This window comes from Ailuropoda melanoleuca, chromosome 15 (assembly GCF_002007445.2).
Source record: "Ailuropoda melanoleuca isolate Jingjing chromosome 15, ASM200744v2, whole genome shotgun sequence".
Taxonomy (NCBI): domain Eukaryota; kingdom Metazoa; phylum Chordata; class Mammalia; order Carnivora; family Ursidae; genus Ailuropoda; species Ailuropoda melanoleuca.
The window spans coordinates 52420061-52438380 of NC_048232.1; the positions used below are offsets into that span (position 1 = coordinate 52420061).

Below are 18320 nucleotides of genomic sequence, written 5' to 3' on the forward strand. Positions count from 1 at the left end.
TATTATAATAGCTACTGATTTAATAGGTCTGAATTTAATGTGATGGTACAGAAGACGTCCTGCTGAAGTTCAGCCTTCAGGACAAGAATAGACTTAATCACTTCGTTGATGAACAGTGGCACTGAGAAATTATCAAAAATTTAGCCCTATTTCATACAGAATAATTGCAGAGATGGTCTGCACCTTTTACTGGGGCAAAAACCACTTAGAAAGAAGGAGATTTAATATCTCAGCTATTTCAAATTGCAGTGGGCTGAAACATGATATGTAAATTGTCAGTTCTGAAAGAGACTTTTGAAAAAGTATTTTAACCCATGAATTTTTTTATAATTATGATAAAGTAACGTGTAGATTTTTCAGACAGAAATATGTACTAAATAGCTTGCTATTATTTTTAAAAACTTAAAATCTTACACAAAGGCAATTTACCTAAGCTGCAATTTTCTAAGCACATCTATGGGAGTGTTAACGAGTAACAGACAGCTAAGGTTTTGAAAGGGCAATGTGATTTCACTGCCTCGGCTCCTCTAAATTAAACTCAGTTGTCTTTTCTGGTCACTTTACTAGCAGGTTCCCTGTAATGACCTATCCCCACTCCCTGCCACCGCCCAAGTTAAAAGATTAAATTTTAAGTAATTAAATTGTTTCCTGCCTTTGGTTATCAGGAAACCAATATTTTAATATTCAGGAAAACATTTCAGTATAAACTTTCCTACACAGATGTAATAATGGTAATTTTTAATTTTCCAAACTCATTGTAGGCTCCTGAAAATTTTCAAGAAGCACAGAAGGGGAGGCACCTCCAACTACAGCTCAACTCTGTTTATATGCTTTTCCCACCCAAATGAGTTCTACTGATACAATGCCACCAAGTCTCAGGGGTTTTTTTAGGATCAAATTGGAGTTAGCGGAGTAGAGCCAAACTGGAAAATCTTGTCAATTTCAGTGCCATTTTGAAGCATCACAGAGAATCTCTGTGTAAATGAACGAGTGAACAGTAAAGCTTTCTCACAGCAGAGAAGAAAGACCACATACTCCTGCATTTGACTTCTACAAGAATTCTCAGATTTAACCTGCTGACAAGAGTTAGAATTCCTTTACTTTGTCACAGATATAAAGCAGTCTACCACCCTGCCTTATCTTGACTTCTGTGAGATTCTACATACACACACACACACACACACACACACTACACACACGGAAAAAGCAATGAAAATGCCATAACCACAAACTAGGGAAGAAGATCTGCAATATATATAACAGAAAAGTTGAGACCACTAAAATACAAAGAGTCTCTAGAAATCAATAAGAACCAAACAAAACAACAGTAAACTTAGCAAAGGATATATACCAGCAGTTCCCAGATGAATAAATACAATTTATTACTATAGAGATTTTCAAATTTTTTCACCTCACTAGTGGTCAGGGAAACGTAATTGTATCATTTTTAATTTTGAATAACTACATATAACATTTTAAATTATTTTCCTAATTCTCTTAACCAATAAGAATGCATATCCCTAGAAACAAAACTTACCTAATATTTATATATCTTTATAACTTTTGATTTTTCTTCAACAAAGTTGTTGTACTTAATGGGAAAATACATTATTTTTATTTTCAAAAGAGAGGAGCATTTGAATGTATTTTGTGAAATAATGAGCTTTCTAGTATCTCATTTTACATTACACTTCAGTTTTAGATTATAAAGAATATTCAGTTGGTCCAAACTGAGTTGAGAGTTCAGAACTACAATTTTTGTTCATTGATCCAAAATAAACATTAATGTTGATTTCAGTTTGACAAAATTTCAAACGTAACTACTTTTATTTTTTTGATCTCAAATAGACCCATAAATCAATTTAATTCAGCCTAGCTTTCCGTGGAGCTGTTATAAAAATAAAATGGTAAACTTCAACTGGAAGTGGGGTAGATTTTCCTCTAAACATGCATTTGCTGGTGGCATGTTTTTTCCACTTCTCCATAACCATTATAAATGTATATGTGAAACATAGGAAATTAAAATTCTTTGAGAATCACTTCCTCAGCTATCTTTCTCATAGGAAACAAGGCAAGAAAAGGCCACGCATTTCATAGAAGTTCTCCACTGCATGTAACAATGATGTTTTACATGATGCTGAGCTTAGATCCCTTTAATCTACATGAATGTGAAACCTGGCCTGGTTAATAGCATGTTTATCATACTTCTGAAAGAAGCAGTTTTACCAAAGCCAACATGATACCAAGTCGACATTTTCTCTGCAACAACTTTACATTTTTCGCTTGCCATATTTGGAGGGGCTTTTCCATCGCTTCCATGTTGCTTGCTGATTGGGGAAGAAAATTCCGTGCACAAGTGGAATTTTAAAAAATATATAAGCAGCAAATGTGAATGTGTGTCAGACCAATGGATTTCCAGCATCTTAGTGCTTGCTTCTAACAGCTTGGAAGTATAACCACAGGCCCAGGTTGATACGGGTTTCAACGACCTCACCTGATTTCACATATAATTGATTTCCCTACTCCTAGGCTCTAAAGGACGATGATGCTGAAACTGGATTGACTGATGGGGAAGAAAAAGAAGAACCCAAAGAAGAGGAGAAACTGGGGAAACTTCAATATTCACTGGATTACGATTTCCAGAATAACCAGGTCTGAAGGGGGTGGGAAATGACTTCTAATTCCATTACGTTTTCTGAAATTACCAAGTAGAAATTGAAGCAAGATACTTCTTAAAACATTTCGTTTGCTGAGAGGGGAAAATGCAATTATCAAAGCTATTGATGAAATCATTTCTAAGTACAGGCAGTCCCCTACTTGCTAATTTAACTTCTGGTAATTAGAATTCACAGTATTCAACCGATTACATCTACTTATGGCACTTACAGCAGGCAGGCAGAATACAAATGAACTTGCAAGTAGTCGGTCTGATTCTGACAGCTCCCAACCACAGTCTCTGCTCCCACCAGCCCATCAGCCTGAGCTGCTAAGATCTCCCTTGGAATTCATGGAATTCGATCCCAACAGGGTGAGGAACTGTTGAGGTAAACTAAAGCTTGGAAACAAAACCTAACTGTTTGATAAGGAATCAAAGGTGAAAAACTGACTGCCTCCCATGAATTTCGAAGGCAGGAATGCCTTATGTAATATGATACTAGGTAAAATTCCTAGCACCGATGAGTTAGAGTTAACCGTTCTAGGAAAGAAGACCAGCAACTTGATTCCTAGTGCCTATGACTGCTGCCCAAAAGGCGTTAAGGAACTGAAGGCAGTAACAAAACAATCACTCCTGCTTCAATTTCTCAAAAAGTTGTGAAGTGCCACCTAGATGAACGATAATATTCGCTACCTTTTACTAAATGCATTATAGAGGTAGCTCAAAGAAAAATGTTAAAAATCTCTACATTAAAAACAAAAAACTTCTAGGACCCACAAAAATCGACCATGCCCCTTTACCTTCTGATTTGTTAAATGAAAAAGCTAGGTAAGAATTAGTAGAGGGACGCCTGAGTGGTGGCTCATTCATTTGAGTGTCTGACTCTTGATTTTGGCTCAGGTCATGATCTTCGAGTCCTGGGATCTGCCAGCATGGGGCTGGATGCCAGAGTCTGCTTGAGGATTCTTTCTCTCCTGCCTCTGCCCCTCCCCCAACTAACACTCAGGAGCATGCCATCTCTCTCTCTAAAATAGATAAAATCTTAAAAAAAAAAAAAAGAATTAGTGGAATCAGCTGAATTAGAGATCAGGCTCTCAAGAATCTTTAGGACAATGTCCTTGTCTGACAAAGGGAGTTTTAACTCTGTTTTACATATCTTTCTGCGTGAGGAAGATGTGATATACATGTTAATACATTTACCACTAATGCGACTTGCATTAGTTATTTCCAGTTGGATGAGGAATAAACAATACATAAAACAAACACCAATGCTCAGCTTTGACACCAAAGTCCAAAGTCAGTAACACTGCTGAGAGTTCAATGGAGTTGCAAGAATTCTGGGTATTATTTAGAAATCAACAATATAAATAATGTCTTCACTTCCTGAATTTCCAGAGGGTTCCTCATGAAGACTGTATTGATATGCTCTATCATACTAAAAAAATTTATTTGATCACTTTTGTTTCATAATACATTCTAGAAAGCTGCATTTTAGTTACAGGTACATGTTTATAGGTATGGATTTCTATGCGTTTATAAATATACGATTTATAGTTAAATAGGGCACTTGAGATCATTTCTATCCCAGCTACCAAAATTTGACAATCAGGAGTTCGTTGAGAGCGAAACTTCCTAATATTTACATATTCTGATGAAGATGAAGTTCAACATTAACATGTAACATTTTTTCCAGAAATTTAACGTGACTTTACATATGTATTCAGTATTTTTTTTACTAATATATTCTACTTTCATATTATCCAATAGGAATCTAGTAGTATCTCATCCTGCTTAGTCATAATTTTGAAACTTCTAAATTAGCTTGAGCATTTTAAGTATCATTTTATAAAGCATCTTTAAGAAAATAGCACTGATTTTTTTTTACTAAAATATAATGAGTGTTTTTACTGTTCCCCTTCTAGCAAACATGATATTTTTAAAAAGGTATTTCATTCTGAGGATCTAGAAGATTCTACCCGATGAAATGTTTTTTTAATTAGTATACATCAATTTTTCCAAATGTTCTCAGCTAATCTGATTTATGAAATGATTCCTATGAGTCATGAAAAGAGAAAGTCTGAGGAATTTTATATATTAAGCTGTAATCAAATATACATGTTTGCTTACCAAAACTAAAAGTCAACCCTAAAGTACTCTAAATGAGCAGCTTTCGTGGCAGAGGGAGATGTGATACTTACCTCTCAAGCAGCAGGGGAGGTGGGGGGGTTAGAAGTAATTTCACCCCTTATCAATAAATATCCAAAAATCTTTAAAATATAAGTTATCTAGGTTTAAGAAGCTTAGGTTATAGCACTAGTGCATTCCCTGCCCAAAAGAACATTCATTTCAAAAAGTGAGAAGGAGAGAATAGAATCTTGCTTATTCACATTGCTATCTAAAGGCAAATTCCAAATACCAACTTGGCAAACCAAGAGACAAACTGCTTTACTAATCATGTCTTTATAATCTAATGTCTATTTTAGCTATTCTTTGACAATCTGTATTTTGTATACCTACAATCCAGCGCTCTTACTGCTACTGTTGTATGATGATGTCACTAATATATTGAGCATTAAGATGGAAACAACCGTCTTTCAGAGTATTGGTCTTGGTTAAAAACTGAGCCAACTAGCCAAAGTGCTCTTAAAAATATGGTGGGTCAGTTTTACAGAAAATAAATGTAACTGTTTTTGTTTTTTTTTTTTAAGGAAGTGAATTGCCTTTCCACTCAATCTGGCTAAAAAGGCACAGACTCAAGTTTTTAGGCCTGATATGAAAAGCTATAATGTAACCGCATTTACTGACAAGTATATATCTTGAATGACCTTGAAGAGAGTCTACTTTTGTTTCCCATGTGAATCTAAACCAGTCTGTTGATAGAAAAAGTCTGAGGACAGAGCAACTGGAAGAGTCCACTCAGACCTTTTATTTTCTTCACATAAACAGTAACAATGCCAGCCTACACTCACATTCACTTGTAAGACAGGAGCGTTATCACTGAGAAAACAGACGAGAAATCTCTGCATTTGAAAAAAAAAATTTTTTCAGAAACTTAGTCACTTAGCATTAAAAACCGTATCTGTAATTTTACATTCATTTATGTGAAGCCAAAATTATACTTCTTTGATTCCATGTCCTAGATTTAAGTTCAAAATAAATAGCAATTTTACTGTAAGTTAAAATTAAAAGTAGGCAGCATACCAATAAAGGTCAATATGATAGAAATTTGCACATCTTATTTTTATCTCAAAATGCTACCCAATTTCTAAGAAATTTCTATTTTGCTGGTCTGAAGCTTTGAGTTCAGAATAAAAATTTCCTACTTTATAATCACAGACTTGTTATTGTTTAACAATTCATTTCCACTTACAAATCACGCCCTGGAAAGAAAAATAATGCACAAGGGCTTTTAGCAACTGGAAAGTTATTTGATTGCAATCCTTTTGCAAATATGAATTCCATATTTAACTGTAATCAGCAACCTTTTAAAAGCCTCTTTTGTGCTTAAAACCAGGCTTCCTAGAGTCTGCATCTGTCATAATTGGGTTTCTGAAGTCTATATGGCTTGCTTCATTTGCCTTCTGTGTTTAGATTGATAAGAGAAATAGTTTATTAAAAGCAAAGAGTAAGAGAGAGAGAGAGATCACAATATGCAACATCATGAACAAGTCAATCTTTTCCAAAATGTCCACCAATGCTTGTGTTTGCTGTGTTCTGTCTCTCGTTTCAGCTGCTGGTAGGGATTATCCAGGCTGCCGAGCTGCCCGCCTTAGACATGGGGGGCACATCTGATCCCTATGTGAAAGTGTTTCTGCTGCCCGATAAAAAGAAGAAATTTGAGACAAAAGTCCACCGAAAGACCCTTAATCCTGTCTTCAATGAGCAATTTACTTTCAAGGTACCTTTTTTTGTACTAATAACTTTTCCTCTATGGTTTTTAAGACCCATGTCATCGTGACACATGCATAGACGTACACGTAGCCCCTTGTTCAGAGGCTCACAGATGAGCCTTAACTTCAGTCCAGTGAGGATTCTACACTGCATTTAGATGTGGTCAAAGTAGGCTTCGGCTCAGCCGTTTCAGAACAGAATATAGCCTGGAAGTTGACAGGACTGTCCTCCACATCTGAAAAGGGAGGTCACTATTGGTGAGCCAATAGACTTGAACATGACCCCCTCTCTAAAATAAAGCCAAAGCAAGAATGAAATCGTTCTAAGTCTCAAAGTTCCTGAAAATAAATCACAATCACAGAACACAGTAAGCTGTGTTCCACTGTTTAAATGGTACAAATTGGTTTTACTCCGATTGCAAAATTCTGTGTACAGGGGGCAATCCGAGCACACAGAAACCATACTTGAGCTATCAATAAAAAGAATAGAAACCCCTTGCTTTTCTGCATTTCTAGCATTTTCCCTCAACTGTCATCTCTTCCCTAGTGTTCTTCATCCTGTTGAGACACCACAGTTGACAAACAATAACCAAGAGAGATTCTGGCCATAGGATAATAACTGGACAGGAAAACACGCTCTGCAGGCCTCGGGCATCTCTGCATACACAAGTTCCATAGCTCTTGTCTCGAAGTCATGCATAAAAACCACGGTTTGGTAGCTATCTTTAATATGTGAAAAAAAATTTAAATGCATTACTTAAAATAATACATTTCTGAAAAATGAAAGCTCTGTGAATATGCCAGCAGGCAGATTCAGAATCAGTCATCTATCAGCCTGCCTTCACGACAGCATGTGCCTCATGTTGGCAAATACTATGTATGAAATAAATGGATGAAACCGAGGGCATGAGTCATTTTCTCAAGCCCTGTTTCCAATTTCGTAAAAGAGCAGTGTCTTTCTATTCACTCTGAAATTTGAGGTTTTAAGACCAAAAAAACCCCAACGTCTTATCAGTAATCATCTCTAAAAAACTACTTTTCTACACCCAGAGAGTTCATTTAGAGTAGCAAGAAAAACATTCTGAAACTACTCAGCTTATGAAGAACTAATCACTATGGCCAATACACCACAAAACAAAATGAAAATAAAACTAATAAAATATTGGAAATGGTAATCACAGTCGTCCTATTTGACTATGTTTTAATCTTAATTTAGGTCAGCAGTTTCTAACCATGATTTAGTAAGCAGATTCTTAAAAGTTGAACTACTGGGGTGAGGGGGGGCTTTCTGTTTTGAGTTACCGATATGTGAATATAAAAAAAAGTATTGCTAAAATTTGATAAGCAATCTCTGTGTCCTCATGAAGTTTAATTATTGAAATTTTAAAATTGCCTATCAAATTTTATCAGATTCCATTTTATTTCAAGAATGTTGATCAAACCATAAATCAATCCAACATGTAATATATTTTGATACACTTAAGAACCATGCCGATGTTTCCAGAAAATTGGTTAATATCACCAGTCGAAGTTGTAGATTATTCATCTTGAAATGCCAATAGGCAAGATGATAGAACAGAAGCACTTTAGTTTAAAGAAGATAGGCTTTAAAACTGAGTTCAAATCCACTTGACATGAACTTGACATCCCCAACCTATGTGCTGCTTCTTTTCCTCAAAACAAACTCCCACTCATTCAAATAACAAATATAGAAGTGCCTACTGTGTCAGCCCTGTGCTAAATGCCTCACATGTGTTCGTTCAGCCTCAAACAGCCCTGTGAAGTGGCCCTATTATTATCACTATTTGGTAGATGAAAAGTGAAGTTGATTCACTTGCCCCAGGCCCTTCAGCTGGAAAGTGGGAAAACCCAGGCCTGGGTTTTGACTAATGTTATTTCAGTAGAATCACCAGAAACAAACGAACAAACAAACAAATAAAATCCAGAGTGATTTCAGAAATACGATGAAACTGCTGAGTTTATCCTTACTCTAAAATTCATCTCCTTCTCTGAAATTCAACTGTTGGGAAGGGTTTATTTTTCTCTTCTACAATGGAAAAAGTATTGTTCCTACTTTTTAATCAAAGTATTTTAATCAGATTCCAAATAGATGACAAATAAGTGACAAAAAACTCTTGAAAAACTAAAATTTCTTACACATATATGGCCAAATACGTTTCCTTCCCCTTCCCTCAATATACAGAGTATGTTCGATGGACCAAAGACAACCATTTGCACTGGTAAAAACTGATCAAAACTTCCATACAAGTCTAAACAACTTCTTAATTAGGCATTTCTACCCAGTTACTGAAGTATAGCTTACTTAGATCGCACTACTTTCCCTGAATATTAAAAATGTCACTAATAAAAATCCCAACCCATAGCATCTGTCCCAGATCTATCTGAACAGCTGGAGAATTCATCAGTTCTTGGCCTTTTGCCATGGCTCATCCTAAAAAGTGTCATACCTAAGAATGAACTTCAAGATCTATATTATAATGCATCTCTGATATTCAAAACATCAATTTTCTAGTCTGTTCTTGTCAATCAGTAAATTATTTTAGGGAGTAGGTGAGGCAACTTGTGAATTTCATTTCAATCCTTTCTGATTCCTAGCATATCTTTTCATAAATCACTGCTCCATTCAACGGTGGCATCCAAATGGCTTGAAAGAGTTAACAGAACTTTTGAAACAAGTTTTCTACCCCAAATAAGCTACAGCCTGACAATATAACTGATCATAACAATAACTATTCTACAAGTAAAACTTACACAGTCAAGTGCAATCAGCTTGGTTTATTCTATCAAACAAATTCCCACCTGATCATTCTAATCTCTCAAACAATAAATATTTAAGTGCCTACTGTGTGCCAACACAGCTAAAGCTTAAAGTGTTTATAGCATGACTACTAGGAAGACTCAATATCAATAACACTAATAGCTCCTAGAACTTGAGGATAAAGCGATAAGGTGACTATGGAGAAGTCCCTGTTTTCTCTCAATTTAAGCCTCAAGCAGTTACTCAAATGAATTAATTTTTTAAAGAGCATGATTATCCCCATTTTGTTTATCCAACTGAGTATTAAAATTTAACACTACAGCCAAGTCACCCGTTTTAAGCATTTTTGTGACCGGATTTTTGTCCTCATCTCTTCTTATTTAGGTGCCCTACTCAGAATTGGGTGGCAAGACCCTGGTGATGGCCGTGTATGACTTTGATCGTTTCTCTAAGCATGACATCATCGGGGAATTTAAAGTCCCCATGAACACAGTGGATTTCGGTCACGTAACTGAGGAGTGGCGTGATCTGCAAAGTGCCGAGAAGGAAGAGGTAAGGAAACCATTAGCATTTCTAATATGACAAGCTGTACTCGCCAGTTGCTCTTCACATAATAACCTATTGAGAGACACTCTCTACAAAGGATGATGTGGGCCTCCAGCTGCTGACAGCTGGCAAAATAGGGTTAAGGGACTGATTGCATAACCTCATTAAAAAGTATACATGTCTTCTGGGTCTTATTTGAAAGAAAAGAGAAAGATCTGTGCGCCGTGTCTATACATAATTCCCTGGACACACACACACACGCCCACTATCTGCCTCTAAAAAGCTTACAAGATGCCAGACACGCACACATCTACTTCTTTAAAAGGACAGTGAAAAATCATCTTATTCTTTGTATTTTTCCACAATCATTTTGTGTTTTCTACATAGGTTATGTAGCTATTAAACAGAAATAAAATAGCACTTTTCCCTTGATTATGTCTTCGTATCACAGACTGCTCATTGTTTCTCCTATAGATATCAGAGCATGACAGGTGGAACATCAAATATAATTCACAAAAGCTGATATTAAATCCATTTTTTAAATGACTCACATTTTTATAGTACTCTTCACATTGTTTTCTCCCTAGTTCTAATAGTTCAGCCCAGGATTTTTCTGTGATTTAAAAAGGGAAGTTCAATATCCTTAGTGCATTTAAATTACATAATAATCAATTCTATTTGATTATGCTATGCCTGCCTAGCGTTTTTCTGTGCAATTGTCTCAACAGGCCAATATCAGGAAGGCAAACAACTCTAGCTTCTTTGAATTCCTAAAGCAACTCCTTTTCCAGCCATTTTTTGGGGTCCTGACAATCCCTTGGGCTTAAAAATCACCCAAGGGATTGTCAACAGCCTTTTTTATTCAGGATCCCTAGGATTGTGTAAAGTGTGACCACTTTGAGGCCACCAGGGAGATCACAGAGAGGCCCAAGCCCTCAGAGAAATTCAACCAAGCCCAAAGCCTGAGAGTCCTCTCAACCTAAGATTTTCTGTGACCAATGGAACTAAGCGAGGTTTTAGAACAGGTTTGTTGATTGCTGTACTGAAATCGAATCTTATTAGTGCTCTAAAATTATTATGTGGTTGTAAAAAAAAAAGAATAAAAGGTATTTGGGTTGAGCTCTGCTTTCCTTTTGGAAAGAAAGATATATAACTTAACCAAATATGTTAGTTGAAATTAGATTTGTGGATACTGAAATCAATTTCGCCCCACTGTGGATATTATTCAAAAACCACCCAAGGATAATATTGAGTTTTTAAATTTTGTTATTTTTATAAGTAATTCTTCTCTTCGAGTGAACCAGTATCGATATTAAATCCAACATCAGTTTGAAAAGAATTGCTTGATCATAATGTTTCTAATTATTGAACAAAATAATGTGCTGTTTCATTGAATTTTTATATTTTGTTGAAATGTTTTACTTTATAAATTCCTTGCAGTTGGAGTGCAAAGTGGGACCATAACATTTATTATTACAACAAATATTTATTAGTTGACAGATTACCGGTTAGCTTGTTGGTTATCAAAATATGACCCACTCATGCTTCACAATGGCTACCTGTCCAGAGTCCGTACGCCTCCCCTTCACCTGATAACTATCGAGCAGAATGGTATTCCGAGATCACACTTACCTGGGTTCCTGAAAAGTTGGCAAATATTTTTGCCTGAGTTAAGAAAATGTTTTTAAAAAGAAAAGAAAGAAAAGGTAAAGCCATCAAGCAGTTTTCCCCTTTCAAAAATTCTTTGAATATGGGCAGAGTTGGAGACTGGACAGTAAGCTGATAGGCTCGACTCCAGAATCTAAGAGTACATGTACTGCCCAAAAAGAATCACATTTTTCTTCTCACCCATTTACTTGCCCTCTTCTTTCTCTCTCTTATTTCTTTCTTCGTCCATGTCTTCTCTCCCTATCTAAGACTTTTGTAGCTCAACTCATTCAAAAATATTATGTGGATATTTACTATAGATTGCTACATTTCTAGAACTTAGTAGGCACTTCCTTCCTCATGCCAATCTTTGCCTTGCTTACTGTCAGTAACTCTGGTTTCTGGAAAAAGTCCTGTCTGGAAAATTAAACACTCCTGAGTTACAATTCCAACGAGTCCATTTACCACCTCAGAGAACTTGGATGTGTCACTTAAGCTCTCTAAAATTCAGTCTGTTGATCTAGAAAGTAGTTTACTATCATCTACCCCTTGTGTTACAGATTAAGTAGGATAGAGTATAAATGCCTGGTATAGATTCTGGTATGTGGTAAGTGTCCAATAAGCAAGAGATCTCCCATTCTTTCTTCTTGGCCAATCTTTTTGTGTTCTTTCATTTTGTTTTTACCTCCCTGTTCATTCTGGCCTTTTCCCTCTATCCAAATCTACTTCTCTCTTCTTTTTCTCACCACCATTGTATTTACTGAATGTCTCTGCAAATTTTTAATGGTAAATAATTCTACAACTACATTCTTAAACTCTTGAGCCTTTCCTCTTTGGTATCTACTTGGTAATAGTAATTTTTGGTTTGAAGTTGAGTGACTGTTTTCTTTTATCATGATATAGGAAGCCTCATAAAACAGATGTCTAGCTTATGAAGTATCTCTGGATGACTAGAACCAGATATAAACTTTCTCATAATAAATGAAGATTCCAATCACTTTTTTGTACCTGAATAATTACTCATTCTCAGTGATATATGCTCTATTTTTTTCATGCTACTGTCCATTAACTGCAGAAAATTATAGTTGTCTGAATAAACTGTAGTCTCAGATTGACTTTGTTTCCCACAATTTTAAAGATACTGTTTTTTCCATTTTACATGAACAATTCTGTTCATGATTTTCATTTTCCTTTTATCTAACAGTGTTAAGTGTTTTTAATATAACAAGTGAAAGATATCTACAAAAATGGGGGTAAAAGGAATTTAAGAAACAGCTTTGGAATCTAGAAACTGAACCACTAATCACAGTAGTCTGGTTCGATTTAGCACTGGAATTTAAACAGGTTAAATCCAACCCACTGAGATCCAACCCTGTGATTTTGGCATTGTTGCCAGAAAGTTAAAAATTATAAAAGTCATAAGATGATGAAGCAATTACATAAGTTAAAAATCTGTTATTTTAGTGATCAGCTAAATGTGCAAGCAATTTGGTGGGGGGGGGGAAGGCAAGTAGCCTTATCTGGAAATTACCAAGCACATGCTGAAAATGTAAAGGTGTGTGAAAGAGATAAGTATGCCAGGAAGAGCCCCAACAAGCACAGGGCTCCCACTGTTAGGTTCTAGCCCCTCGGGAAAGCATCTCTCGTCAGGTTTCCATTCTGACCTGATAAGTTTCTCTGACACAATCAAAGCTGCGTCACTGCCTTAAGTTCATTCAAGTTATCTCTCCTTCCACCCCAACAGATGAAGATGGAATTTGACTTTACAGACCACTAGATTTTTTCTTCCTTTTGTTTTTTTAAAACAGAAATGTGTATCTTCTAAGTGGAGAGACAGAAACATAAAGCTTTTCCTTATTTTCCCTTTTTTAGTGTAGGGCCTCAAAAAAATCATCCTTTTTACAAAAGGTTTTTAATCACCCATTTGCAAAAGGTTTCTACTATGTATAACCTCAGGCTATGTTTTTGAGATTTTTCTTTTTAATCATTCAAAAAATATTGATGCCTCCCACAGGTCAAACCTAAACCCAGCTTCATACTTTCATAATTGTCCATTAAAGTGATACATCTGCTTAATAACCTCAAATGTTACAATTGATGTCTATAATTCCATTTTTCTTTTTAAATTTTATTTATAATTTTTAAAATTGTCTCAGTTCTGCATCCCAGCATCAGGTATATCTTTAAAGCACTTAGATCCTTCTCTCTTTTTTTTTTTTAGCCTTTTATCCCTAATTCTTTAATGTGTTTTTTTTTAGCATTTTGTCCCTAATTTATGTATTTTTAACCTCCACTACTACTTATCTCTAAAGACAGCATAAGAAATAAAAACTACCAGAAAACAACTGAGCCTTTTTTTTTTTTTACTTTCGAACAAGTAGTTGGATTTTTTTTCCTCCATTAGAGAATAAGTCTATCACCTCTGCTTTGTGTAGAATTCGTTAAAGAGTGATTTTTAAATGAGATTCTGTAATCCAGTGCAAATGGAAAAAAAATTGATTGCTGAATTAAAGCTAGTTGGGACATAATTTAATTAGTACCCAAGCAGAAGGGAAGAGAAACTACTTTAGTGCCTTAATAGAAAATCAATTTTGCAACAAAATTTCACATTTTTAAGCCTAATTAGAAAAACATTTACTTCACAGAAAAGCATTTGGACAATACATATTCAGTCAAATGGCGAAAGTTATTCAGCCTCCAATGGTCAATGACTTGATATTTCTTTGGAAAGGGTTAAAGTCATTATTCCTTATGACATCTTTTATGTCCAAAGATCATAAAAGAACTGATGTGATTTCTAAGTATACTTAGCAGTCAGATGGTAACTCATACCCTCTGAGAATCTCTGCACAACAAATCAATGCCCTGAGTGGAAATCCTCACAAAAGGTTAACTGGTGGAATTTTAAACATGGGTGCCAATAAGAGACTTCCTTGTCATTCACAATCTATCACATTAGAAAAATCCAACAAAGACACTTATTTTGATCCATAACACTACAGGAAGTTATATTTATTTGTACTTTTTTACTTGTTCACTGTCTGTCTTTACTCCCTCCCTCACCCAAGACTATAAGCTCCATCCCAGCAGTGGCCATACCTATTGTTCCCCAGTATGAAACCAAGTTTGCACACAGAGGCAAGCACACAGTAGGTATGCAAAAATATTTTTGATTGAAGGAATGGGCGAAGGTGTTTATTATACTGTGAGATGTTTCAAAATTCCCTTTTTAAAGTCCATATCAATAATAGTAATTCTGTTCTTGCTTTATAAATGAAGTCCAGAGTATTCTGAAAGCCCATCAACAAAATATCCTAGCATTAAACAATGAAAATGGTTTAATAGCTTTGTGGGTATTTTGGTCTCTTTTTTTTTTTTCTTTTTTTCCAAGATTTTATTTATTTGAGAGAGAGAGTGAGAGTGGGCACGCACATGAGCAGGGGGAGGGGCAAAGACAGAGAATCTCAAGCAGACTCAGTCAGATGTGGGGCTCTATTTCACGACCTGAGGCAAAACCAAGAGTCAGATGCTTAACCGACTGAGCCACCCAAGCACCCAGCCTGTTTCTTTTAAAAGAGAGGCAGTGTAGATGCTTAGCAAAATCACTGTTACTGCTTTTGTTGATAGTCATTAAAATGATGATAGCTGTTAAGGCTTATTTGGTATGTCGTTCCCTCTGCAACATTCTTGTCACCCTGTTTCCGTGTTGCAGAGAGAGCTTGTGGTTTAGCTTAGTTTAACTTTATTTAAAGTTAAGACTTAGTTAAAGCTATGACGTAAGTCTCTGCTTGCAACATGGAAATTTACCCAGAAGGAAGTGGAAAAGAATCAGCTCCAAGGAGACTTCAAAGAATATGAACAAATATCTAAATTTGTCATAGAGTATTTATTGCTAGTCAGATTTATAACATAGTAGATATGATATACTGGTAACGAGTTGTCTTACATTAATACCATGATATTTTTTAGTGCCTTTAGTATATATATATGTTCATTTTATGGGACTTGGAACATAATAATTCCATTTCAACTATTACTGAAGTAGAGTTGTCTTTGATTTTTTGGTATGTTTTTGGCCATAGCTGTGGTTTACTTGATTTTCAGTCTTTGGTCAGAATTTCAATCACCAATTATAACTGTGTTGTTATGCATAATAAGTATTGTCTGCTCCATATGTGGTTTCTAAGAACATCATAGGAAAAAGCAAATAACTTGAAATATCCCTCTAGAGTGTAGTATAATTTGATTGCCTTTCTACTTAAAAAGACTTTTCATGCACAAATGGACGAAACCAAATCCTCACTTCACTGAGTTTCTAAATGAAAATTTAATATCATTTTATTTTTCATTGTGAATTCTCTAGAAAAGTAATCTAAATTTAGACTTTAAAGAATTAAATTGGGGGAGAGAGACTCTGGGTATTCAAAATACCCTTTGATGACCTTCCATTGTCATACTTTAGCCTCCTGCATTACCCTCCCCATCATAGCTGTCACCAGCCACGGGCCTGTGTTCCCAGCCCTGCTCTCGTTTCCAAAATTCACCTTCATTAAAACTAACTTTCACTTCTCCACCTAAGCTATAAACACAAATAATAGAAGCTACCTTTCACTGAGAGTCTACTGTGTGCCAACAAAAATAATTCTCATAACACTCTTCAAAATTGACATTATTATATCTATTTTACAAAATGAAGGGATAAGACCTAAAGCCCAGGAAAGCCTGAGTAATTGTCCAAGTTCATACAACCTATGCCAGAACTAAAATTCAAATACAGGTCTAAAACCCACACTCTTTCTCTTTAACCATACCATCTTCATTAGACAATCTCTTCTAGTCTTTTCAGCCCCCAAAATATAGCTCTAAATTCAATTTAATGCAAAAAAAAAAAAAAAAACCTGATGCAAACTATTTTTTCTCAGCTTTGTCTTATTTTTTCAGAATCTTAACATTTGGCCAGTTTGCTTTAACAGTTTGCAACTGGTTAAAGTTTTCATATATATTTTCCCATTCAAATATTACAATACATTACAAATGTATGTAACATAGCAAAAAAACAGCTGGGACATTTTGTTTCTTCTTAATATTTCATAAATACTCAGCATGAATTCCTGCCCAAGACACAAAACCTTCAAATGCAAAGGTACTCATTAACACAAACATGTTATTATTTACTCATGACTGATGAGTTTAATGAAGGCAGAGGGATTTCTCTTTCCATTTAAAAAAAATAGAATATAAATTTCCATCCATTCACTTAAAATATATTAAATATCTGTGAAATTAGTATATAAAAGTATATTGTAAGGTATAGGAAGTATATAAAACAGAAAATTAAGACTCACATATGGGCAGTGGCAATAATAGTAACAAAACTTTATAATGCAAAATAACAAAAGCTTCAGGAAGAGCCGAGTAAGAAGTAAAAATTCAAATGTACCATATGTTTTAAGCAAGAAGAACAGCCGTGGAGAGGGAGACTCCAGGGAGGACTTGAAAAAAGTGAACCAGTGTTTACAATGGAGAATTTGAATAGGCAGAAAGAAAAGGAGAACGGCCTCCAGAAGTGAGTAAAGATCAGCACGTTTACACAGCTGAGACTGCCACTAAGGGGCTAGCGAAGAGTGGAGTGAAAGCTTGCACAGATACCCTGTGACTGGATAAATGAGACTGATGAAGTAGTGTAGTGACAGTTTGTCCCTTAAATATCAGACAGACGAATCTAGACTCAGGTCACTAAGTGAACCTTGTTCCTCCCAAGGACAAGAGTTGGACGAGGAGGGCCAGACCCCCATCCGTGTCAAACATTCTACTAACTGCTTCTCTCACGTTAGTTCATGTAATTCTTGGGACAGTCCTCTGGGGGTAACTCTTTTTATCCCTATTCCACATATTAGAAAATATAATTTGCCCTGTGCCACCCGGAAAGCAAGCAACAGAGCACGGATTTAGACCCAGGTCTGCCTGCATCACAAGCCCATTTTCTCTCTACTCTGACTAAAGCTCAGTGAGTACAAGGATGCTGTCTCATTCACTTTATCTCCAGAGCCTGTCACTGTGCCTGGAACATCCACACTGCTTAAATATTTCCAAGTGAATTGAACAAATTAGAATGAAATGAGAATTTTATCAAACATACATCCTGAGTTATACCCCTTCAGGGAAGACATCTTTGAAAGATTCCCGGTTATCCCAAGATACTGCTTATATGGTACCCCAAAACCTTCTGAATTCTATTTCCTCTCCAGAAGTCTTTCTCAGTGTACAGTACATTCTTTTCTCCTCAATAGTGGCTTCTATTTGTCTTCCCGAGGTACATTTTATTGAAATGGCCACAGACTACTTAGGGTCAAATAGGAGTTGACGATCAAATGGAGAAAAATGGTTTTAGTTACTGTGGTAAAATAAGAGAACGGATGTCCTCGTAAGAGCTGTCTTCCGACTCTGACCAAAATGTTCTGAGCAGTAGTGCCATCGTGTGCCCTCTCAAATGGGTCGCTATGGGAAAAATTATCAGGAGATACAAGTTCTAACACACATACTACTAAGGAATCTACCTGTTGTAATAGAAACTGATGTAGGGGTTAGTTTTTCTTTTAACTCAAAGAACACAAGGGTTTTCCGTTGGATTTTGAATAAAGCAGAGCAGAGGGGTTTAGAAGCACGGACTTTTGAATACAGATTGGTAGAGCAGCAAGTAAAGAGTGGGAGTTGAAATGGGAACAAACAGAAAACAAAAGAATGAGGAAAATGCCATAGGTAAGAGCAGTCTTGCCTACATCAGGTTTATTATTGAAATAGT

General features: G+C 35.8%; 1 protein-coding gene across 3 annotated transcripts in view; it reads left to right on the forward strand.

The window, feature by feature from the left end:
• The window catches only part of SYT1 (synaptotagmin 1), a 567865-nt gene that overhangs the window by 409800 nt on the left and 139745 nt on the right, over window positions 1-18320 (forward strand). For 2 of the 3 annotated variants that reach the window (XM_019797023.2, XM_011221754.3), the window contains 3 exons: window positions 2530-2652; window positions 6387-6554; window positions 9710-9877. In XM_019797023.2, the coding sequence (XP_019652582.1) occupies window positions 2530-2652; window positions 6387-6554; window positions 9710-9877 (459 nt within the window). The remainder of the gene's footprint in view (window positions 1-2529; window positions 2653-6386; window positions 6555-9709; window positions 9878-18320) is intronic. The other variant, XM_011221755.3, reaches the window with a different exon arrangement.